Source organism: Hypanus sabinus, chromosome 1 (genome assembly GCF_030144855.1).
Source record: "Hypanus sabinus isolate sHypSab1 chromosome 1, sHypSab1.hap1, whole genome shotgun sequence".
NCBI classification, from domain to species: domain Eukaryota; kingdom Metazoa; phylum Chordata; class Chondrichthyes; order Myliobatiformes; family Dasyatidae; genus Hypanus; species Hypanus sabinus.
Genome location: NC_082706.1, coordinates 4,886,191 through 4,912,347, shown reverse-complemented (window position 1 = coordinate 4,912,347; position 26,157 = coordinate 4,886,191). Strand labels below are relative to the sequence as shown.

At 40.2% G+C, this 26,157-nt stretch overlaps 1 protein-coding gene across 4 annotated transcripts in view; it reads right to left on the bottom strand.

Annotated features, from left to right (window-relative positions):
* polb (polymerase (DNA directed), beta) overlaps nucleotides 1-26,157 on the bottom strand; it is a 116,170-nt gene that overhangs the window by 40,749 nt on the left and 49,264 nt on the right. For all 4 annotated transcript variants that reach the window (XM_059963054.1, XM_059962953.1, XM_059963005.1 and 1 more), the window contains one exon: nucleotides 18,206-18,292. In XM_059963054.1, the coding sequence (XP_059819037.1) occupies nucleotides 18,206-18,292 (87 nt within the window). The remainder of the gene's footprint in view (nucleotides 1-18,205; nucleotides 18,293-26,157) is intronic.

Genomic DNA, 26,157 nt, shown 5'->3' with positions numbered 1-26,157 from the left:
GATGACTTACAGCAGATTGAAAAGCTTAAGCTTAACAAAGAGGATGTGCTGGAGCTTTTGGAAAACATCAAGTTGGATAAGTCTCCGGTACCGGTTGAGAGGTAACCCAGGTTACTGTGGGAAACAAGGGAGGAGCTTGCTGAGATTCTGGCAATGATCTTTGCATCATCAATGTGGATGGGAGAGGTTCCGGAGGATTGGCAGGCTATAGATACTGTTTCCTTATTCAAGAAAGGGAGTAGAGATAGCCCAGGAAATTATAGACCAGTGAGTCTTAGCTCAGTGGTTGGTAAGTTGATGGAAAAGATCCTGAGAGGTAGGATTTATGAACATTTGGAGAGGCATAATATGATTAGAAATAGTCAGCATGGCTTTGTCAAAGGCAAGCCTGACTGAATTTTTTGAGGATGTGACTAAACACATTGATGAAGATAGAACAGCAGATGTAGTGTATATGGATTTCAGCAAGGCATTTAATAAGGTACCCCATGCAAGGCTTATTGAGAAAGTAAGGAGGGATGGGATCCAAGGGGACATTGCTTTGTGAATCCAGAACTGGCTTGCTCACAGAAGGCAAAGAGTGGTTGCAGATGGGTCATATACTGCATGGAGGTCAGTGACCAGTGGTGTGCCTCAGGGATCTGTTCTGAGACCCTTTCTCTTTGTGATTTTTATAAATGACTTGGATGAGGAAGTGGAGGGATGGGTTAGGAAATTTACTGATGACACAAAGGTTGGGAGTGTTGTGGATAGTGTGGAGGGCTGTCAGAGGTTACAGCAGGACATTGATAGGATGCAAAACTGGGCTGAGAAATGTCAGACGGAGTTCAACCCTGATAAGTGTGAGGTGGTTCATTTTGGTAGGTCAAATATGATGGCAGAATATAGTATTAATCGTAAGCCTCTTGGCAGTGTGGAGGATCAGAGGGATCTTGGGGTCCGAGTCCATAGGGCACTCAAAGCTGCTGTGCAGGTTGACTCTGTGATTAAGAAGATATATGGTGCATTGGCCTTCATCAACCGTATGACTGAGTTCAAGAGCCAAGAGGTAATGTTACAGCTATATAGGACGGACCCCACTTGCAGTACTGTGCTCAGTTCTGGTCACCTCACTACAGGAAGGATGTGGAAGCCATAGAAAGAGTGCAGATGAGATTTACAAGGATGTTGCCTGGATTGGGGAATATGCCTTATGAGAATAGGTTGAGTGAACTCAGCCTTTTCTCTTGGAGCGGCAGAGGATGAGAGGTGACCTGATAGAGGTGTATAAGATGATAAGAGGTATTGATCGTTTGGATAGTCAGAGGCTTTTTCCCAGGGTTGAAATAGTTACCACAAGGGGGCACAGATGCTTGGAAGTAGGTACAGAGGAGATGTCAGGGGAAAGTATTTTTTTTTTTACGCAGAGAGTGGTGAGTGCGTGGAATGGGCTGCCGGTAACAGTGGTGGAGGCAGATACAATAGCGTCTTTTAAGAGTCTCCTGGATAGGTACATGGAGCTTAGAAAAATTGAGGGCTATGGGTAACCCTAGCTAATTTCTAAGGTAAGTACATGTTCGGCACAGCATTGTGGGCTGAAGGGCCTATATAGTGCAGTATGTTTTCTATGTTTTCTAGGTTTTCTATGTTTCTATAATGAGATAGAGTCCTTGAAAGTGAGATCATTGGTTGTGGGAACATTTCAATGATGGGCAAATGAAGTTGAGTGTAGTTAACCCCTTTCATTCAAGAGCCTGATGGTTGTGGGGTAATAGCTGTTCTTGAACCTGGGTGTGTGTGTGCTGAGGCACTTGTTCTTTCTACCTTATGGCAACAATGAGAAGACAGCAGGACCTTGGTAGTAGGGATCTCTGATTTCGGGTGCTGCTTTCCTACAGCAGCATTTTATGTAGATGTGTTCAGTGGTGAAGAAGGCTTTATCAATAATGGTCAGGGCCAAATCCACTACCTTTTGTAAGATTTTCCATTCAAAGGCAATGGTGTTTCCATACCAGGCTGTGATGCAGCCAGTAAATATTCTCCCCACTACATACTTACTGAAGTTTGTCAAAGTCTTTGATGTCATGCCGAATCTCCACAGACTCCTGAGGACTTCTGAGAATTCCTGAGGAGGGATTTCAGGTGGGGGTTATATAGGAGGCAGGGTTTAAGGGTCAGCACAACATTGTGGGCTGAAGGGCCTGTACTGTGCTGCACTATTCTATGTTAAACAGATTAAAAGCTCCATCAGAAAACTGCATAACCATATTAAGCACAGTCAGTCATAGATGGCAAATTTCAATAGGTGAGTACACAACAATTTTCTAGTTTGATTTGCTTCCAGAGCCATTGCCTCTGGCATGCCAGCAGCTGTACTGATTCTTTAGTTTCCATTCATTCCTCCCACTCCCACATTTTTTCGCAGAAACAGAGGAACAGGTACATTTTCTTTTTTAAGTTTTTCATAAATCATCGCATGCCTTTGGGCTTGTAAGCAGCATGAATGTCAAGCCATTTCAAAAGCAAAACACTGCAGCATCAGAAATGAACCAGAAAATGTCGGAGATATTCACTAAGCAGGTCAGCAAAAATTTAAAATAACTGGGTAATAACCTTCCTTTTAAGGTCATGTTTGTTATAGCCAGGGGTAGTAAGTGCTCCCAATGGTGTGCATCTCAAACAGCCTCTGACAACCAAGTCTAGGAACTTTACGTGTGGCTTAGCTACTAAGCCCAGCAGAACCATTTCTACTGATACAAGAAGTGGCAAAGGAGCCTTAAAACCAGCTGCTTCAGGCAGATAGGGCTCATCGGCTGTTGTTGATAGTTCATCCATTAGAAGGAAAATTCTGATCTCCACTGCCTTGCAACTGTACCCACTCATGGGGAAGCCTTCAGGAGTTAAAAATCTGGAGCTGGAGTCCCTAAGGCAGACCTACATTGATCAGCAATTTCTGCAACAATGCTGGTGCCAAACTGTATTGGTCTCTGCATTGCCTTTGGATCCATCAGTTACATGGAGAGGAGAAGCCTGCTACATTTGTTCTCCATATCGTACTGCTCTGGCTTGTGTATCATACAGACAGCGGAGATGCAACATCCTCGTTTGACCCCAACCAATGGAGGGCCACTTTGGATAAGTACAAGGATGAGAGATGTATGGTGGGTACGGTTCAATGGGACTAGGTCGAATAATGATTCAGCACAGAGCAGATGGACCAAAGGGCCTGCTTCTGTTGTGTAGTGGTCTGTGACTCTATGACTGAAATGATAATTTTGTTTCTATTTTCACAGATAGTAGTAGCCATTTGATATCTTTTATTCAGTACCACAGTAATATTCCCAAACACTTAGAGCACGAATTTGGTGCATTTGAACATACACGTAAATTAGAATCCTCAGAGTATGGAATGAGTGCAAGGACTCCAAATGATGAAACAAGTTTGAGCTTTCACAACTCAATTTCATATGGTCTAGTGTTTAAAATAATCTTTCATTAGGTACTAACATGTCTTCACTCTCCAAAAGCCATTTCTATAATTTTTTTAAAAAAGGGTAGCGCTGTGGAGGTTGGCATATCTACACTGTGATGATCTTATGCTCACAATTCAACCTAAAACTATCACAACTTCTCAGCAGCCCTAGGCCCAGCTGTGAAAATGGAAAGCTATACTTAGGGGTTTCCTATTTAGAATTACTGAACCAAATGGCAAAGTAGAAGATGACTCTACAAAAAGCTGTGACTTTTACAACCTAGACCAGGGTAAGCAAGTGTGTGGAAACATCACCACTTGTAGATTCCATCCATGTTAATACCATCCTAACAATAAAACATATGGCTATGTTCCATCACTAGATTTAAATTCTGGAATTAACTAACCAAAATCATTGCAGGAACTCATTGCAGGAGGAATGCAACAATTTAAGGTGGTAATTTTGAAAGCTTAAGTATTGAACTGTTTATACTCTGGAGATTCTAATTAAACATTTTCAATATTTTGCTTTTATTTAAATGCGTACCTCTACATTGATTTTATAAAACAGCCACAAAGAATCAGAAGGAGTTTGTAAACAGTTTTGTGTTCTCGAATTTTATCTTTTCATCTTTGCCTAAATACTAAAATATGGATTAGTTAGGCTGACAAGAAATTTCTGAGACAAAGAGCATTTAAGTGGCTCATCAGTTAATATGGAACCTTCTTATGAATGTCATATGAAATTGAGTTAGAATTTTCCCAACAAATCAAAAATACTAAGAAAAAGGATTTGAAATAATAGTTGTAAGGTGGCAGGGTGGAGATACAGCCTCAACAAATAAGCTGTAAGGTGCTCCTTCTCTCTGCTAGCCTGCAGGTCACCCTGGGACAAGGTGTAGCACCTGCTTAGCCCACACCCACTCCCCTTGATCAGGGTCAAATGAAACCATGGGAGCAGATGGTGGATGGTCACATAAGCAGCTGGTTGATATTACAAGTCCTGGTTATGCAACCACTCCCTAAGGAGTATTGATAATGACTGGGGTCACCCGTCTCGTAAAGGCACTGCCCAGAAGAAAGCAATGGTAAACCACTTCTGTAGAAAAAAATTGCCAAGAATAATCATGGTCATGAGACCATGACAGCCCTACGTCATACAATATGACACATAATGATGATGATGATGATCAGGAGAAGTTCGTAAGTTCTGAATGGCAGCCCTGGTGAAAACTTGGAATAGGTAACAGAATATGGGGTCAACGGATAAGTAGAAGAAATGGAAGCAAGCTGAGCACAATCAAAGCAAACAGAAGAGTTTGATGGAAGTAATTCAGTTGAGTAATGGATAATATATAATTTCAAAATTTGTGGATACTAGTAAACCAGGGAGCTGGTACAATTACCACTTAAGCAGTCTGCATAAAGATATAGGTTTATGTTAATAAACTTGAAGAAAGTGTAATATGCAAATAATCTTCAGCATACAGGAACAGTATTACCCCTCAACCATCAGTCTCTTGAACCGAAGGGGATAACTTCACTCAACTTCTTGCCCCACGTTCCCACACCTATACTCACATTCAAGGACTCTTCATCTCATGTTCTCAATATTTATTGCTTACTGGTTTATTATTGTTTCTTTCTTTTTTGTATTTGTACAGTTTGTATTCTTTTGCACACTGGTTGAATACCCAAGTTGGTGCTGTCTTTCATTGATTCTGTTATGGTTATTATTCTAATGGATTTATTGAGTATGCCCACAGGACAATCAATCTCAGGGTTATGTATGGTGACACATGTACTTAGAGAATAAATTTACTTTGAACTTTGAACTTGGATAAATGTAAGGTTTTTATAGGGAAAATAAGGTAACTTCATATATTAGCCTAAAGTGCAGATACGAATCCAGAAATCACTAAAAAGTAGTGATGTAGGTTAATAAAAACATTTTAAAAAGCTGACAAGCTACAATGGTTCCGCAGGGAGTAAGTAGACATATTAAACTGGATTTGAATCTTGCTTGGTTCAGTAAGGTTCTGAGCTGTTCTGTACTATCACAACACTGTAACTCACTTGATATATATTAACATGAGATAAAAACAAAAAATGTGTACTCAGTCAAGCCATGCGACAAATATCCCTGCTTTGAAGTAATCTTTAATCATATGTCACTCCCACAATCTGAAGGCCGCACATTAGATAAATTATTCTAAATTCAGTTTCATACAAAAAATTGGTATCATTTTAAAGTACATTTCACAAATCCGGATTTTGTATCATTTCTAATTGAATAGTACCTTTCACTGCAAATACTAATTTAACTGGTTTCATACAGATAAACTAATGCTTATAAATAAATACACAGTAATATTTCAAATCAAAAGAACTTTGCAAGAACATTATAACATGCTGAGTGTTTCTGCCATTTCCTAATTGTATTTCAGATTTTCAGCAGATCTTGCTTTGAATTTTGTTATATAACATTCTACCTTAATCCTGAATTGGCCACTTACAATCCAAAAAAGGTGTTAATGGCAGAAATGTGCAACATTATAAAATTTGTTGAGGGCAGTTTGATGTGGGCTGAGGAACAAAGTTTCTAAATTTATAACATATGTGCATTACAGTAAATATTCCCTTAATGTGCTGTCAAGACCTACAAAGTCACAGTGTAAAGTTAAGTGCAGTTAGAACACAAGACCATAATATATAAGAACAGAATTATGCTATTTGGCCCATCGGGTCTGCTCCGCCATTTCATCATGGCTGATCCAATTTTCCTCTCAGCCCCAATCTCCCAGTATCCTTTCATGCCCTAACCAAACAAGAATCTATCAACCTCTGCCTTAAATATACATAAAGACTTGGCTTCCACAGATGCCTGTGGCAAAGAATTCCACAAATTCACCACTGTCTGGCTGAAGAAATTACTCCTCATCTCCGTTCTATTCCGAGGCTGTGTCCTCTGGTCTTTGACCTCCCACCACTGGAAACATCCTCTCCACTTCCACTCTATCAAGGCCTCTCACCATTCGATAGGTTTCAATGAGGTTTCACCCCGATTCTGTAGAATTCTAGTGAACATAGGCCCAAATCCATCAAATACTCTTCATGGCATTCAATCCCGTGATAATTTTTGTGAACCTTCTGTGAATCCTCGCCAATTTCATCACATCCTTTCTAAGGGGCCCAAACCCGCTCACAGTACTCCCAGTGAAGCCTCACCAGTGCTTTATAAAGTCTCAGCATTATATCCTTGCTTTTATATTCTATTCCCCTTGAAATGAATGTTAACATTGCACTTGCCTTCCTCACCACAGACTCAACCTGCAAATTAACCTTTAGGGAATACTGCACAAGAACTCAGTCAGTACTTTCAGTACTACTTCTCAACACTGTATTCCATCTGCCATTTCTTTGCCCATTCTCCTAATCTGTCTAAGTCCTTCTGTAGCCTCTTTACTTCCTCAAACTTACTTCCTTCATATTGTCTGCAAACTTTGCAACAAAACCATCAATTTCATCATCCAAATCATTGACATAAGGTAAAAAGAATCAGTTCCAACACATACTCTTGTGTTAGGTGCTAATATCATGAGAACGGAGCTGAAAACAACATGTGTTACAGCAGTGATGTGCCAAAAGGCATCTCTGAATGCACAGCAGGTTGAAACTTGAAGTTGATGAGCTACAGCAGCAGAAGACCATACCAGGTTCCACTCCTGTACCTAATAAAGGGCCACTGAATATATATTCACTTATAAAGTGATTAAAAGTATCACATCAAGCAAGACCAAAACATTAAATACCTTCTAATTATGAAGAATGCAGAAGTTGCTTCTAAATTATTTTGTTAGTTAACTTACCTCATAAATTACATGGCCCATGGCAACTCTCTGGGTAGGTCCAATGAACAACTTGTAGATGTGAATAGCATGCAGGACACAAACATCATTGTGGATGGTGGAGATTGAAGAAGTTGGGTGTGTGGAGATATGGGATTGCAGAAAGCTGATGTTGAGAGAGAACTGAAGTTTGATGAGGACATGAAATGACTGGAGGATGAATTAAGGGAACTCAAAATCTAGACCATATCTATTACTGAGACAATTTGAAGTATTAGATTTAATGATTTCACCAGAGCCAAAAGTACTCCTGGTTGGTGAAATCACAAATAAGGTGTATAAAGAGGAAGGGTTAAACCTGTTTCACTTCTTCCTAGGCAGGATAAAGAATGTTTTATTTCCAAGTCAGTTTCTGGGTTCTGAGTTGGCTGATGAGACCAAGATTGGAACTGCAGAGTTTTCCCACTGATGATACAGGCTGAAGGGGCAAGCACCTGGATAAATTGTGAAGTGGTCCACTCTTCTGCCACTTACTCAAGGCCTCTGGGTGCTCTCAATGGACTCCAAACAGTCCCTATTGCTGCTTCTCCACTTTGGGACAGAAATTCCCAGGACTCAGTAGGGATGCTGCATTTCTTCAAAGAAGCTTTGATCACATGGTTGAACCTTTTGCTCTGTATGACTGGTAACATCTTCGTATTTCAATAGATTCTGTTCAGGGAAGCTGGTGTAAGGCAACAATTGGCACAATCTGCCTAATTGAACTAAGGAATCAATACAGGGGATATTGGCCATGAAGAAGGTGCTAATTTTGATTGAGAACTTTGTAAAGATACTTTGGATGGTATTTTTCCAGAGGCTCGTATTAATGCCCACTGTATGTAGTCTACATTTCATGGGTTCTCATCACTGGTGGGCAACAATGTGCAGGAAAGGCAAGTAGAGGCCCTTGTCTTGCCATGTTGAATATACAACCTATCACCTTAAGCAGTTCAGGTAGAATCAACAATGACAGAGCTCAGCCTCTGAGCATGGACAAACACAAGCATCATTTACATAACTATACAGTTCCATTCAGGGAAGAGAGCTGATTATTGTTAAATCGTTCCATATCTTGTACAGTTTATCTGTTTCAATATAACATGTAGATTTGGTCATACATCAAAGTAAATTTATTTTCAAAGTATGTGTGTATCACCATATACTCATTTTCTTGCAGAAATTTACAGGAAAATAAATAAATGTTATGAAAAACTATACATAAAAAAAGACTGACAAAACAACCAATGTGCAAAAGAAAATTAATAGTGCAAATAAAAACAAATTAAATAACATTGAGAACACAAAGTACACTGCAGATGCTGTGGTCAATCAACACGTACAACACATGAGTTATAAAGTGTTCCTGTAAACAGTGTTCAGGTGAGTGAAGTTATCCAAGTTGGTTCAGGAGCCTGATGGTGTGGGACCCCTAAGAATCCTGTACCTCTTGCTTAATGGCAGCAGCAAGAGGACAGCATGGCCCAGATGATGAGAGTCATTGATGATTCTTGCTGCTTTCTGTGGGCAGCGCACCATATAAATATTTTTAATGGTGGGGCAAGTGCAGGTACCCTTCCTGCACCTCCACTCTCCATGAAATGAAGAGAAGCAAGTTCACTTAATATCCTGACAAAATAATAAGATCTCTACTTGGAAGTCACTGTAATTGTGCTTATAATTAACACAAAAATTAATTTTGATATTTATATCCAAATATATTACACACCTCCTTAGGAATACAGTCAACTAACTTGTGTTTTCAAAAGCCATTAGAGTAGCAGATGAACAGACGACGGGTCTTTTATGCTGATCTTAAACCAAGATCAATGAACAGACTTCTAAGGTGTAAACCAGCCGTGTTCCGCCACTCCTACAGAAACCTCACCGCACTTGTCAGATTACTTCAAAAGCAGGAGGCAAACATGTGATTATAAGTTCAAAACACCCCTCAGATCAGGTGCTTCAAATTTAAAAGAATAGCAAGGGCTGAAATGAGAAAATGGAGGTGCCAGTTTACAAACAGGAAGCAATTTGAGATAAATATTACTGACTTGATTTCAAAGATCTGGATGAAACCCAAAGTGCATCCTCTTACATTCCTTTGTAGGACTGCAGATTGATTAGCAATTACTTAAACTCTATTTGTTTTCAAGGGTTTCTTTTCTTTTCAAAGAACAAACTAATAGAAGACTTCAAAAATATTAGAAAAATTTGATTGAGTGGATTTAGGAAAATGTTCCCACTTGGGAAACGGCTTGGCCAGAGGCAAAAACTATGATACATGTTACCAAGAAATCCATTAGAAAGTTCTAATAAAGCTGCTGTATTGTGAGAGGGATGAGACTGTGCAACACCCTACTACAGATAAAAAGATCAAAGGAATAGTAGAGATACAGTTAAGAAGTTGGAGAAGCAGGCAAGGGAGAAAAGAATGCTCATTGCGATGAAGTAGCAACTTGAGTGGAACATAAACACCAACATGGACTGGTTGAGCCAGGTGGCATGATTCCATACCATATTCAATTTTATGTAAGTATTAGTAAACTATGTTTTCAAACTGTAGTGTTATAACAGGCAGTTTCAGTACTCAGGTTTTGTGCCAAGATGTTCTGAAAACAGATGTGTAAAATCACTTATAATAAACAAAGCAAAAGTTACCCTGACTACAAGAGCCAAGTACACAATGATCGGTATTCTATAAGATGTCAATTCCTAGCAGTGAAGTCAATCTCTTTCATACTTATTCATGACAGCCAGGAATTTTTTTAAGTTTGTCAGCAAATTTATCCTTTGATAAATGGTAATGGCTGCAAAAAACAAAATAAGGCTAAATTCCAAGCATATTCACAGAATATTTAATATATATAGAACATTCACATTCAACTTATAAAATGAGAAATTCTACAGATGCTGAAAATCCAGAGCAACACACACAAAATGCTGGAGGAACTCTGCAGGTCAGGCAGCATCTATGGAAATGAGTTGATAGTCAACGTTTTGGGCTGAGATCCTTCTTCAGGGCTGAGAAGGAAGGGTGAAAATGCCAGAATAAAAAAAGTGGGGACAGGGTAGGTAAGGTCGACGGCTGGAGAAGAAGGAATCTGATAAGAGACAGAGTGGACCATAGCAGAAAGGGAAGGAGGAAGGGAATGGGGAAAGTAATAGGCAGGTGAGAAGAGGTTAAAAAGTCAGAGAGGGGAATAGAGGAAGAGGGGAGGGGTAACTTGTTTCCCAGAGGAGAAATCATTATTCATGGCATCCGGCAGAGGCTACCCAGTCAGAATACAAGGTGTTGCTTATACTCAAATACATTCAAGTTGTTTTTATATTTAAAAATCAAATTTGTTTTCAGTATATCTGCAAGATGCTTCCTTTGGCTTAACTGGTGAAATACCCATCACTACCCAATAATGAAGCCGATAATGAAGAAAAAAATAGGCTTTCCATCTCTTTGGCTCAAAATAGGAACAGTTGAAACATATAGATTGGTTAGCTCACTCATTGTTCAGGTTTATTCAGAAGAGATCTGAGCAATACAGACCTATCAATGCCATATTAAGAAAATGATCAGTAGACATCTTTCTGCAGTTATGCAATGCTTTGGAGTCTTGGGTAAGAGTTATAGTTTTGATTCAGGAACAAGATGTCCTCAAATGTAATGCAGCCAACTGGTCCTTGGAATATCAGGACTGTCCTGTAAGGAAAGTTCAGGTACATTCTCTAGAGCTTGGAACAACAAGAGATGTTCATTATTGAAGTATAGAATTCTGAAGGGGGTTACAAAATGGTTCCTGAAAGGTATTTTCCCTTGAATCCCTTTGAAAATGAGTAAGTTGCTTGTGGTAAACTTTCAAGACTCACACTTAAGGCCACCGACATCTACCTGAGTTGTAATACATTTTTGCATAATTATACTTCTCCAAGTTAAATAGTTTTTGATCAAAAGAGGTGATGGGGAATGAGAAACATAGAAATTGCCCCTTTGATTATAAGTAACAAGTTGAGGGACAAGGTGTGTTTTCTTATGAATATTCAAAATCATGACATGATAGCTTTTTGAAGTAATGGTTCACAAGAATTACAGAATTTTTTTTTAAATTGCACTTTGTATGTGCTAAGTACTTACATGCAAAAAGAAAACTTATGTATGATGATGATGGGTGATTCAGTGTAATGATAGTTCAATAAACTCCAATTATGCAAAAGTACACCCAAAGGTCACCTACATGATTGCCAAGACACACTAGGTTAATTTTATTTCACAGATGTACTGTAAATGGTTAAAGTGACTAGGAAGAGTAACAGTTTGGCACAAACTATGTTGTCCAAGAGACCTCTTTCTGTGTTCTAGTGCTCTTTGGCTCTATATCCACCCACAAGGTTAGGTGTACTAGGTAATCAGAGGTATTGTTCAAATGGATGGCCAGAAATTTTTTTCTGGGGGAAGGTGGCTATTATGAGGGGGCATAATTTCAAGGTGATTCCTTAACTTTGTATAGCCTGGGGTGGTAATGGGGACAAGCTCTTACAGCCTACTAAATGATCCCAACAACGTGTACCTCAAATAGCCTCTGAACACCAAGTCCAGCTCCTGGCCTTCATGTGCACTAAGCCCAGCAAAGCTGTTTCCACTTACAGGAGAAGAGCAAAGGCGGATTACTGGCACCTTAAAACTAGTAGCTTTGGGCAGATGGGTCTCACCTAGCAGAAGGCAGCTCACCTAGGAGAAGAAAAACTCTGACCTCAAACCTCCACTGCCTTGCAGCAACACCCACTCATTGGAATAAACCCTTTGGGAATAAACCCTGAGGGAAAAATCTTGAGCTGGAGCCCCATAGGCAGTCCTACATTGAGTTGGAGGATGACTGTCAACTCCTGTGACACTGCCATTCCTTTGGGTTCCTCAGATGTGTAATGAAGGATTGCTTGCTACATGGGCAACAGCTTGCTCTCCATATTGTACTGCCCAGGCTTGCATATCTGGACAGCTAGGATGCACCAACCATGATCAATCCTGACCAACAGAGGCCTTCTCTAATTTTAAGGAAAATATAGGGCCAATGTCAGAGGTAGGCATTTTTTTTTTGACATAGAGAATGTTGGGTGCATGTAAGGTTAGTGGTAGAGGCAGATAAATTAGGGGAATTGAAGAAATTCTTAGATGGGCACATGGATGATATAAAAATTGGAGGACTACGTAGGAGGGAAAAGTTAGATTGATTTTAGAGTAGATTAAAAGGTTGACACAACATCATGGGTCAAAGGGTCTGTACTATGCTATAACATTCTATGCTTTAAATTTGTTTATATGATAGTGGACAATTGAACAGGCCACATTGTTTGTATGCCTAACACCACACTCCAAAGACTAGCTTAGTTTCATGCAAATGAAGAAAACGTTTCAAAGATGTCCTCAAAGTATCCTGAAAGAAACTGAACATCATCACTGGCTTATAAAGAATGTCTGGTTCATGGCAAGTCAAAATGGTAATGGAACATTTGGGGATCGTTTTCTCATGTCTCAGGAAAGGATCCTGTACTATCCTCAGCTGCCTTGTTAAATATTATCTGTCCCACCAGAGGCAGCGTCTCCATATCATACATAGGACACTTCTGCCACCTCAGAATTCACAGAACGATAGTGAATGAAATTATTCCTGACCATGCTGAACTGGTTAAGAATAAGAATTACACCATATTGAGTAGAATTCATAGTAACGATCTGAAAACAAAGATACAGAAGAATCATCTTTAAAAGCTACTCATGCCCACATGGACAGAAAGGTACTATTCAATCCAAAATGCTTTCCAAAAGAATTAACAAGTATCAAGATTAATTTATTATCAAAAAGTCTACAAATCATACAACGTTGAGAATTGCTTGCTCACAGGTGGCCACAAAACATTAAGTATTCAGATAAATTGCATGTACACTGAGTGGCCTCTTTATTAGGTATACCTGCTCATTAATGCAAATATCTGATCAGCCAATCACATGGTAGCAACTCAATGCTTAAACACATGTAGACATGGTCAACAGGTTCATTTGTTGTTCAGACCAAACATCAGACTGGGAAAGAAATGTGATCTAAGTGACTTTGACTGTGGAATGATTGTTGGTGCCAGACAGGATGGTTTGAGTATCTCAGAAACTGCTGATCTCCTGAGATTTTCATGCACAACAGTCTCTAGAGTTTACAGAGAATGGTGTGAGAAACAGAAAACATCCAGTTCTGTGAATGAAAATGTCTGGTTAATGAGAGAAGTCAGATAGAGGGCTATGGGCAACCCTAGGTAATTTTTAAAGTAAGTACTTGTTCAACACATCGTTGTGGGCTGAAGGGCCTGTATTGTGCTGCAGGTTTTCTAAGTTTCTATGAGAATGGGCAGACTGGTTCAAGCTGACAGGAAGGTGACAGTAACTCAAATAACCACACATTACAACAGTGGTGTGTAGAAGAGCATCTCCGAGCTCACAGCATGTCGAATCTTGAAGTGGATGGGCTAAAGCAACTGACCACGAATATACACCTAACAAAGAGCGTGATGAATGTATATTGCTATCTTAATCCACGTCTGCATTACAGCAATCAAAGCATTTTTACTTTGCTGAAATATGGAGAAAATTTTTCTCATTCTGAAAGTCAAGTTAAAAAAAAGTGCTTATATAGTGCTGAACAAGAGAAAATCTGCAGATGCTGGAAATCCGACCAACACAACACAAAATGCTGGAGGAACTTTCAGGTCAGGCATCATCTATGGAAAAAAGTACAGTCAGGCCAAAACGTCAACTGTACTTTTTTCCATAGATGATGCCTGGCTTGAAAGTTCCTCCACCATTTTGGGTGTATTGCTAATATAGTGCTGACTACTGGGAAGGATTTATGAAACTTAAGATTCTGAAACATAGGTAAAAGCATTAATCTAAGTTTAAAACATTAAAAATGACGCTAGCTAAGTTAAATCAAGTTCTTAGCAATGAAGAAAGTCTGACTGTTGAGAAATTGAGAAATATGGAAAGTCTGACTATTCCTCCATCTCACTCCTACCCACCTACAAGCAGAAATTGAAGCAGGAAGCAGCCAAAGTGAACACTAACCACTGCTAATCCAACCAATCAGACTCAATGCTACAAGACTGCTTTGATAGCATCACCTGGGAGTTATTTCGAGCTGCGAACTTCTCCAAATACACTGAAGTGGTCAAAAACTTCATTTAGAAGTGCAATGAAGACATGTTCCCCAAAATTCAGTCTGGGTCTACCCAAACCTGAAGCCTTGTATAAATAGTTCAGAGTGTGTGGCTCCAGCCTTCGCCTCCGGAGGCCAACAGGAGCTCGGGGGTTACTATTGGGATTTATGTTCGGCATGGGCCCCCAAATCCTCGAGAACTTCTACAAGAGCACCATTGAGAGCATATTGACCAGCTGTATCACCGCCTGGTACAGAAACTGCACCAACCTTGCTCACTGGGCACTGCAAAGAGTGATATGGACAGCCCAGCACACCTGTGGATGTAAACTTTCCTCCATGGAGGAAATTTATAGCCGCAGGTCCAGAAAGGAGGCCTGGAAGATTATCAGGGACACCAGTCATCCCAACCACAAACTGTTTCAACTGCTTCCATCTGGCAAACGCTACTGCAGCATTAAAGCCAGGACCAACAGGCTATGGGACAGCTTCTTTCTACAAGTCATTAGACTTTTAAATTCACGTGTCTGTACATTGCAACGGAGTCATAACGCAAAGATTTATACTCCCTCATGTTGTGGGATGGATGTAAGATTTAAATAAGTTCTGAATTCTAAGAGTTGAAAAGCTTAAAATAAAAACAACTTTGTGGTTGAAGCAGAGGAGTAACAGCACACTCTCTCACAACTCAGTAAGGGTTCATGTTCCTTATCAATATTCAGGTATCTTTCCTAATCTGTCAATTATTAAGCAGATTATACCACAAGAAATTTTGCAGATGCTAGAAATCCAGAACAACACACATAAAATGCTGGATGAACTCAGCAAGTCAGTCAGCATCTATGGAAATGAATAAGACCTTTCTCCAGACTAGTCCTGAGTTCCTGCAGCATTTTGTGTGTATTGTTCACCAGTCCAGGATGGGTAAAGACCTTCTCATCATTAAGCATATCTACAAGGAGTGCTGTCACAGGAAAGCAGCATCCATTAAGGACCCCACCATCCAGGCCATGCTCTCTTCTCACTACTGCCATCAGAGAGGTGGTACAGGAACCTCAGGACCTACACCAACAGGTTCACGAACAGTCACTACCCCTCAAACATCAGGCTCTTGATGGTATTTGGATTGCTGTCCACAAAGTTCTGAAGTAAACGAAGATCTTAAGCCTTATCTAATATAGATAGACATGGGTACCCTTGCAAAAAGGGAGGTTATATTATAGCAACTTACTCTTCAAGGCTAGATCATTTCACTGTGGATGCTCCACAGTGAGTTTATCTGCCAATACCAACCAATATTTGATATTAGTATACAGTACTCACTAGTGTAGAGGTAACATGCTCTTGCAAGGATGATATACTTACAACTAACATAGTCATTTATTTTTAGTGATACACTTTTAAGTTTCAATAAACTTCTTAAAACACAATTAAAACTCAGAAGATTTCTATCTTATAAAAGATTTCTAAATTACAAATGAATTCTAAAACACAAAGGATTTCCAAACCACAGATACAATTCCTATAAGCTAAATAAGCTTACCAACGAGTTTGAGGTGTATGAGTTGCTGTGACAGAGATCAAAGGCAGAGGAATGGAACTAGTCACCCTGTCTTTCTGTCATTCTTCTCGTCATTCCTTGACCATTCCTAACAAGCCTGACTGCTCTCTAATATTTATATTATTTTATTGCTACTTGGTACTTCACATGCATGTGATATTTTTAAGTTACATTTGGCAGGCCAGGTGAATGCATTATTTAATTAAGCCGAAACAGATCCCATTGCTTTATCTTGTCCAGCAGAGACAGTCAAAGTCCCTTTGGCTTGTGGGATTACAAGAAAATCCCAAGAAATTCTGCATACATTAAGAGCAAGAAGACAACTAGAGAGCAAGTAGCATCACTCAAGTATAAAGGAGGGGCATGTGCTTTGAGGCAGAGGATGCGTACACTGCATCAGTATTTGCCAAGGAGAAGGGCATGTATCAGTATAAAGCATGCTAATTTGCACACTGCAAAGGGGAGGTAGTGTAAAATGAATAAGCTCCCAGGGCTTGATGAAATATTGTATGTCTGGTTACTAAAAGTCGAGAGATGAGATTACTAGGGCCTTGACCAAGAACTTCATGTCCTCTCTAGCCAGAGGCTTGGTCCAGAGGACTGGTGTGTAGCTAATACACTCCTGTTCTTGTTCTGTTATTCAAGAACGATAATCCTGGAAACAATAGACCAGTGAGGCACACATCAATGGTTGGGAAATAACTGGTGAAGATTCTTAGTAATAGGATTTAGGAGTTGATTGGAAGCTCATAGTTTAATTAGGGTCAGTCAGCATGACCTTGTGCGGGGCCAGTCATGTCTTACTAACTTGATTGAGTTTTTTGATGAGGTGGCGAGGGTGATTGAGCTGTGGGTGTTATCTATGTTGATTTTAAGATAGGCAATTGACAAGGCCTTTCATGGATTCAGAATTGACTTGCCCATAGTGGTTGATGGGAGTCACTCTGATTTGAGGTCTGTGATGTTCTATAGAGTTCTGTATTGGATGTCTGTTATTTGTGATATATAAAAATGATCTGGATGAAAACATAGATACATGGGTTAGTAAGTGTGCATATGATACCAGGATTGGTGGTGTTGTGGATAGCATAGAAGACTGGCAAAAGATACAGCAGGATATAGATCAGTGCAGATGGAGTTTAACCCAGCCAAATGTGAAGTGTTGCATCCAGGGAGAACAAATGTAAAGAGACAGTACACTGTTAATGGCAATACCCATAACAGTGTTGATAGCAGAAGGATTCTGGATCCAAGTTGATAGCTCCCTGAAAGTGGCTACACAGGTTGATAACATGGTAAAGCTGGCATAGGTCATGCTTGCCTTTATTAGTCAAAGAAACTGAGTTCAATAATCGGGAAGTAATTTTGCATCTTTATAAAGCATTAGGCCACATCTGGAGTATTGTATTCATTTCTGGTCACCCCATAATAGGAAGGATGTTGAGGCTTTGGGGAGAGTGCAGAAGAGGTTTACCAGGATGCTGAGTAGATTAGAGGCCATGTAAGGAAACACTGGACAAACTTGGGGTTGTTTTCACTGGCGCAGTGGAGGCTAAGATGAGATGGATTTGATGTTTATAAGATTATGAGTGGCACTGAGTCAATGCCCAGTATCTTTTCCCCCCAGAGATGTCTAATACCAGAGGGCATGCATTTAAGTTAAGAGAGAGTAAATTCAAAGATGTGACAGGCAAGTTTTCTTTTATCCCCCACAGAGTGGTAGGTGCCTGAATGCACTGACTTGGGTAATTTGTAGAGGCAAAAACAACAGAGATATTCAGGAGGCTCTAAGATAGGTAGGGAATGGAAGGATATGGATATTGAGTTCTCAGAAATGATTAGTTTAATTGGGCATTTGATTACTAGTTTAGTTAGTTCAGTACTATACTGTTGGCCAAAGGGCCTGTTCTTTACTGTACTGTTCCACATGTTAGGTAATTAAAAAGGCAAAATACCAAAGGCATAATGTAGAATAGATACCAGCCTACTAAAACACTTAAAGAGGTCATTCAAAGTTAATTTTTCCACAACATACAACAGAAAGTTCCAAGCTAAACCCTTCAGCATTTGTATATCATTATCTAATTTTCGGATCTGGAAAAATATTACTTACCATGAATTTGGCATCTCCCTTGGAAAGAGTGTTGGTGACAAAATTTATTGCTTCCAGACACTCCACAACTTTATTAAGCAGCTTTGGCTGAAAAAGATCAAACAACAATCTCAGCAATTAAGCTGTGGTGAAATACAGATGTTATTATTCCATTTTGCTATTAAGAATATTTAGTTTGCAAGAACAAATTTATTTACATCAATCAATAATTTGAGGTGAAACTCTCCCAGCACATCATCAGATAAACAACATGTTTTTACTGCATGTTTCAATGTACATGTGATTAATAAGTAACTCTAATCTAATAAACCAGCACACTTGCACCTCATTCTTAATCATCATGTTCTTCAATTTATTCCTATAGAACTCAAAATTTATTTTATTTTTTTGAGAAGCAGCACAAAATAGCCCCTTCCAGTGCTTGGAGCCATACCACTCAGCAATCACCCAATTTATTCCCAGCTTAATCACAGGACAATTTACAATGCCCAATTAACCTACCATCTGGTACTACTTTTGGACTGTGGGAGGTGCTCAGCTGATAGAGCACCTGGAGGAAACATACACAGTCATGGGGTGAATATACAAACTCCTCACAGGCAGTGATGGGAATTAAAACTCAGGTCACTGGTACTCTGAAGTATTATGCTAATGCTTTCTTCAACTACAATGCAAATTTAAAATAAAACTAATTTTTAGTATTGCTGAGTCTTTTTTCACAATTCATTTGGATATTGGGTAGGCATCTCTTTTGCTCTCCATAACTCTGCTAACAGTGATAGCTGGTATTAATTCAATAAACTGCAGTTGCACACTGAGTTTACAGAAGGTGTAGAACATTGAAAGAAATAACACCCAAGGGTAAATAACAGAAACATTCATACGGCGCAAGATCACCAAATCAATTTATATCTTGAGAAGGTAACATTAAGGACCATCCAAAGATGCAGTGGAACAGAGGGATCTAGGAATACAGATACAAAATTCCCTAAAAGTGGTGTCACAGGTAGGTAGGGTAGAAAAGAGAGCTTTTGGTACATTGGCCTTTATATATCAAAGTATTGAGTACAAGAGTTGGAATGTTATGGTGAGGTTGTATAAGGCATTGGTGAGGCCAAATTTGGAGTATTGTGTACAGTTTTGGTCACCAAATTACAGGAAGGATATTAATAAGGTTAAAAGAGTGCAAAGAAGGTTTACAAGGATATTGCCGGGACCTGACAAACTGAGTTACAGAGAAAGGTTGAATAGGTTAGGACTTTATTCCCTGGAGAGTAGAAGAATGAGGGGAGACTTGATAGAGGTATATAAAATTATGATGGGTATAGATAGAATGAATGCAAGCAGGCTTTTTTCCACTGAGGCTAAGGGATAAAAAAAACAGAGGACATGGGTTAAGGGTGAAGGGAACATTAGGGGGGCCTTCTTCACACAGAGAGTGGTGGGAGTGTGGAATGAGCTGCCAGATGAAGTCGTAAATGTGGGCTCACTTTTAACATTTCAGAAAAACTTGGACAGGTACATGAATGAGAGGTGTATGGAGGGATATGGACCAGGTGCAGGTCAGTGGGACTAGGCAGAAAAATGGTTCAGCACAGCCAAGAAGGGCCAAAGGCCTGTTTCTGTGCTGTAAAGTTCTGTGGTTCTATAGTTCCTGTGTAACCATTCTCCCACTGAACTAACATATTCTCTTTTCAGGTGAGGCAAGCATCTGCGAAATAGCCCATGCCCTTTCCTATTCTAGAGAATGATTAGGGAAGCAATCTGACATCACTGCCTGAGAGTGCTGCTTTAAGAGGCATTCCTAAATGAAAATAGAGTTTTTTGTACTTTTCCAAAATTACATTATGAAGATAATAATTGCTTCCTTTCTCTACACTAATACACCATGTTGTATATCCAGTGTATCCAAGCTGCCCTTTACTCTAGCTAACATGTGAAAAACTACAATGCATTCTAATATGATGCTCCCAAGCCTGGCTGCAAAAGGAAGTGGGGTGGGTATGGGTATGGAAATACCAATAGAAGCTCTAAAGACCTCATCCCTGGAACAGAAAGTATCTTCACCTCGGAGACATATAGAAGGGCTACACCTGGATTTGAAAGACTGGCCTTACAGAGGAATCTGGTGAAATGCTATCAGCAGCCTATGCCCTAGTAGAAAAGATTCTAATACTTTCAATTTACACAGTAAAAGAGCAAAATGTCTAAATAGTGAATCATGACAAGAGAAAATCTACAGATGCTGGAAATCCAAGCAACACAAACAAATTGTTGGAGGAACTCAACAGGCCAAGCAGCATCTATGGAAAAAAGTATAGCCCAATGGGAAAAAATACTGAATCCTTGATCACCATTGTATTTGCAACTGTGCTGTAAATCTCTCCTTATTCCGAATGATATGCCATTAAAATTCAAAATTGAGGCATTAGCATCTCTGCAACTGGATCCTTGACTTCCTAACTGGAAGACCTCAATCTGTGTGAATCGGAAACATCTCCACCTCACTGGTGATCAACACTGGCACACCTCAGGGATGTGTGCTTAGCCCACTCTCTCTACACCCATGAATGTGAGGCTAGGCACAGCTCAAATGACATCTATAAATTTACAACTATTACTGAACATAGATAGTACGAGGAAAGAGGTTCTGCGAAGAAATTTGAGCAGCTAGGGATTAAATTAACAAGCAGAACCAAAAAGGTAGTATTTACTTGCAAATTGGCATAGGGTCAAGAAGATTAGAGAGTTAAGTGCGTGGCTCAAGGCAAGGTGTGGGAGAAGTAGGTTTGAATTCATGGGAAATTGGCACCAGTATTGGGGAAGGAGGTAGCTGTACTAATGGGACGGGCTCCATGTGAACCGTGATGGGACCTGTATCCTAGCGAATCGCATAACTAGGGCTGTGGGTAGGGCTTTAAATTATAAGTAGGGGGTGGGTTCAGTAGATTGGAAAGTATGGATAAAGTAAAAAATAAAAGTGTGGAAAAAGATAAAGAAAAAAACAAAAGATAATAAAAGAGTAAAGTAAGAGTGGAGTGAAGAAAAGTCAAGTGCAAAACAGTAACGATTACAAAATTTTAAAAGCACAATGAGTGTAAGGTCACTTTATTTGAATGCCCGTAGTATTTGAAACTAGTACTTATGTTCTTGATTAGCCAGGGCATCAAAGGCTATAAGAAGGCAGGGGGTGGGATGACTGGAAGATTTGGATCAGCCCATGATTGAATGGCGGAGCAGAGTCGAAGGGCCAAATGGACTACTTCTGCTCTTTTTTTCTTACGGTCTTATGAAACATGGTCAGTGAACGTGACTCCAAGTCAGTACAAAGAGGTATGATTTAGTAGCCATTACGGAGATGTGGTTGCAGGGTGGAGAGGATTGGGAATTAAATATCCAAAGATATCAAGTAAGACAGAAGGATAAGCAGGAAGGAAGGGGATGGGGTAGCGCTCTTAATTAAAGGTAAGATCAGGGCGATAGTGAGAGACTATATAAGATCTAAGGAGCAGAATCTGGAATCCATCTAGGTAGAGATTAGGATTAGTAAAGGTATAATATCACTGGTGGGAGTTGTCTATCAGCCACTGAATAATAACATTACAGCAGCACAGGCAATAAACAGAGAAATATCTGAGGCATGTAAGAATGGAACAGCAGTTATCGTGGGGGCTTTAACTTGTACATAGATTGGATGAATCAAGTTGATTGAGGCGGTCTTGAGGAGGGCTTTATAGAATGCATCCCTGATGGCTATTTTGAACAGCATATTACTAAACTCACAAGGGAACGTGCTATCTTAGATCTGGCCCTATGCAATGAGACAGGTAAAATTAGCGATCTTGTTATTAGGGATCCTTTTTGGAAAGAGTGAGCACAGTATGATTAAATTCCTCATACAAATGAAGGGTGCAATAACTCAATCTAAAGTCAATGTATTATGCCGAAACAATGGAGACTACATTGGGATGAGAAGGATTTGACTACTGTAGACTGAGATCACAGGCTATATGGTGGGACAGTTGAACAGTGGAAGACTTACAAAGAGATTTTTCACGGTGCTCAACAAAAGTATATTCCAGTTAAAAGCAAGGACAGTAAGGCTGGGGAGAGCCAGCCTTGGATAACTAAGGAAATAAAAGAAGGCATCAAACTGAAACCTCATGCACACTAAGTCGCCAAGAGTCGTGGGAAACTGGAAGACTGGGAAAACTAAAAATCAACAAAGTACCACTAAGCAAGCTATAAAGAAAGGGAAGCTAGATTATGAAAATAAACTAGCACAAAATATAAAAATAGATAGTAAAGTGGAAAAAGGTGGCTAAAGTGAATGTAGGTCCCTTGGAGGATGAGAAAAGGGAATTGATATTGCGAATGAGGAAATGATCAAGGCTTTGAATGACTATCTTGTGTCAGTCTTCATAGTGGAAGACACATCTAACATGGCAAAGAGAGATGTTATGGATGTGATGGGAGGCGAGGACCTCAATACAATAGCTATCACTAAAAAGGTAATGCTGAGCAAACTTGTGGGCCTGAAGATAGACAAATCCCTGGTCCTGATGGAATGCATCTCAGGATACTGAAAGAAATGGCAGAGACAGGGAAAGGATGGTAGGGTACAGGAACCATGGTGTACAAAGGCTGTTGTAAATCTAGTCAAGAAGAAGAGCTTATGAAAGGTTCAAAAAACTAGGTAATGATAGAGATCCAGAAGATTCTAAGGCTAACAATAAGGAGCTTAAGAAAGAAATTAAGAGAGCCAGAAGGGGCCATGAGAAGGCCTTGGCGGACAAGATTAAGGAAAACCCCAAGGCATTCTACAAGTAGGTGAAAAGCAAGAGGATAAGATGTGAGAGAATAGGACCAATCAAATGTAACAGTGGAAAAGCGTGTATGGAAGCGGAGGAGATAGCAGAGGCACTTATTGAGTACTTTGCTTCAGTATTCAAAACGAAAAAGGATCTTGGCGATTGTAGGGATGATTTACAGCAGACTGAAAAGCTTGAGCATGTAGATATTAAGAAAGAGGATGTGCTGGAGTTTTTGGAAAGCATCAAGTTGGATAAGTCACCAGGACCTTATGAGATGTACCCCAGGCTACTGTGGGAGGTGAGGGAAGAGATTGCTGAGCCTCTGGCAATGATCTTTGTATCATCAATGGGACGGGAGAGGTTCCGGAGGATTGGAGGGTTGTGGACGTTGTTCCCTTATTCAAGAAAGGGAGCAGAGATAGCCCAGGAAATTATAGACCAGTAAGTCTTACCACAGTGGTTGGTAGGTTGATGGAGAAGATCCTGAGAGGCAGGATTTATGAATATATGGAGAGGCATAATATTATTAGAAATAGCCGGCAAGTCTTGTGTAAGTCAGGTCGTGCCTTACGAGCCCGATGTGACTAAATATATTGATGAAGGAAGAGCAGTAGATGTAAGTGTATATGGATTTCAGCAAGGCATTTGATAAGTACCCCATGCAAGGCTTATTTAGAAGGTAAGAAGGCATGGTATCCAAGGGGACATTGCTTTGTGAATCCAGATCTGCCTTGCCCACAGAAGTCAAAGAATGCAGGTTGACTCTGTGGTTAAGAAAGCATGTGGCGCATTGGCCTTCATCAATCATGGGATTGTGTTTAGGAGCCCAGAGGTAATGTTGCAGCTATATAGGACCTGGTCAGACCCCACTTGGAGTACTGTGCTCAGTTCTGGTCGCCTCACTATAGAAAGGATGTAGAAACCATTAAAAAGTGTGCAGAGGAGATTTACAAGGATGTTACCTGGATTGGGGAGCATGCCTTATGAGAATATGTTGAATGAACGTGGCCTTTTTTCCTTGGAGCAACGGAGGATGAGAGGTGACCTGATAAAGGTGTACAAGATGATGAGAGGCACTGATCATGTGGATAGTTAGGGGCTTTCTCCAGGGCTAGAACGGCTGGCACAAGAGGGCACAGTTTTAAGGCACTTGGAAGTAGGTACAGAGATGTCAAGGGTAAGTTTTTTTTACGCAGAGAGTGGTGAGTGCATGGAAGGGGCTGCCAGCGACGGTGGTGGAGGCAGATACGATAGAGCCTGTTAAGTGATTCCTGGAGAGGAACATGGAGCTCAGAAAAATAGAGGACTATGTGTAACCCCAGGTAATTTCTCAGGTTAGGATAAGTTTGGCACAACTTTGTGGGCCAAAGGACCTGTATTGTGCTGTAGGCTTTCTATGTTCTATGTTATAGTAAAGGCTTTGGTGATGATTTACCAAAATTCTCTGGACTCTGGGCAGGTCCCGATGGATTGGAAGACGGCAAATGTTCAAAAAAGAATGTAGGCAAAGGCAGGTAACTATAGGCCAATTAGTTTAACATCTGTGGTTAGTAAAATGCTTGAAGCTATCATTAAAGAAGAAATAGACAGCCATCTGGAAAGAAGTGGATCCATCAGACAGACACAGCATGGATTCAGCAAAATCCAGTCCTTTTTGACAAACTTACTGGAGCTCTTTAAGGATGTAACAACCGCTGTGGATAGATGGGAAGAGATGGATGTTATTTACTTGGATTTCCAGAAGGCGTGCGAAAAGGTGCCACATAAAAGACTTATCCATAAGATAAGGATACATAGAGTTGGGGGTGATGGGGATAAAGGATTGGTTAAATAACAGAAAGCAGAGAGTTGGGATATATGGATGTTACTCTGGTTGGCAATCAGTGGTGAGCAGTGTGCTGCAGGGGTCAGTGCTGGGCCCACAACTGTTCACAATATACATTAACAATCTGGAAGAGGGGACCAAGTGTAGTGTATCTAAGTTTTCTGATGACACTAAATTGAGTGGAAAAGCAATTTGCACAGAGGATACGGAGAGATACAAATAGGTTAAGTGAATGGGCAAGGGTCTGGCACATGGAGTACATTGGTAAATGGGAGTTCATTCACTTTGGAAGGGAAAATGAAAGATCAGATTATTATTTAAATAGTAAAAGTTTGCAGCATGCTGCTGTGCAGAAGGACTTGGGGGTGCTTGTGCATGAATCACAGAAGTTTGGTTTGCAAGTGCAGCAGACTATCAAGAAGGCAAATGGAATGTTGGCCTTCATTGCTGGAGGGCAATGAGCAGGGAGGTTATGCTGCAACTATAAAGGGCATTGGAAGCCACACGTGCAGTTCTGGTTTCCTTACTTGAAGAAGGATATACTGGCTTTGGAGGCAGTGTACAGGAGGCTCACCAGGTTGATTCTAGAGATGAGGGGGTTAGACTAACTAGGAAGAGAGATTGAGTCACCTGAGACTGTACTCACTGGAATTCAGAAGAATGAGAGAAGATCTTATAGAAACATATAAAATTATGAAAAGGATAGCTAAGATAAAGACAGGAAAGTTGTTTCCACTGATGGGAGAGACTAGAACTAGGGGATAAAGCCTCATGATTCAGGGAAGTAAATTTAGGACCAAGATGAGGAGGAACTGCTTTTCCCAGACAGTGGTGAATCTGTGGGAATTCTCTGCCCAAAAAAGTGGAGACTACCTCAGTAAGTATATTTAAGACAAGGTTGAATAGATTTTTGCATAGCAGGGGAATTAAGTTATGCCTAGTAGGTGGATATGAGTCCGTGGCCAGATCAGCCATGATTTTATTGAATGGTGGAGCAGGCTTAACGGACCAGATGGTCAACTCCTGCTCCTATTTCTTATGTTTTTATTGTTGGCAGAATTTCAGATGGTGAGAAGAGGATGTACAGGACCGAGATGCATCACGTCTTGAGTGGTGTCATAACAACAACCTTGTTCTCAGTGTCAGTAAGAACAAAAAACTGATTGTAGACTTCAGAAAATGCAAGACAAGGGAACACACACCAGTCCTTAGAGAGGGATCAGAAGTGGAAAGAGTGAGCAATTTCAAGTCCTGGATGTCCATATCTCTGAAGATCTATCCTGAACCCAACATATTGATGCAGCTGGAAAGAA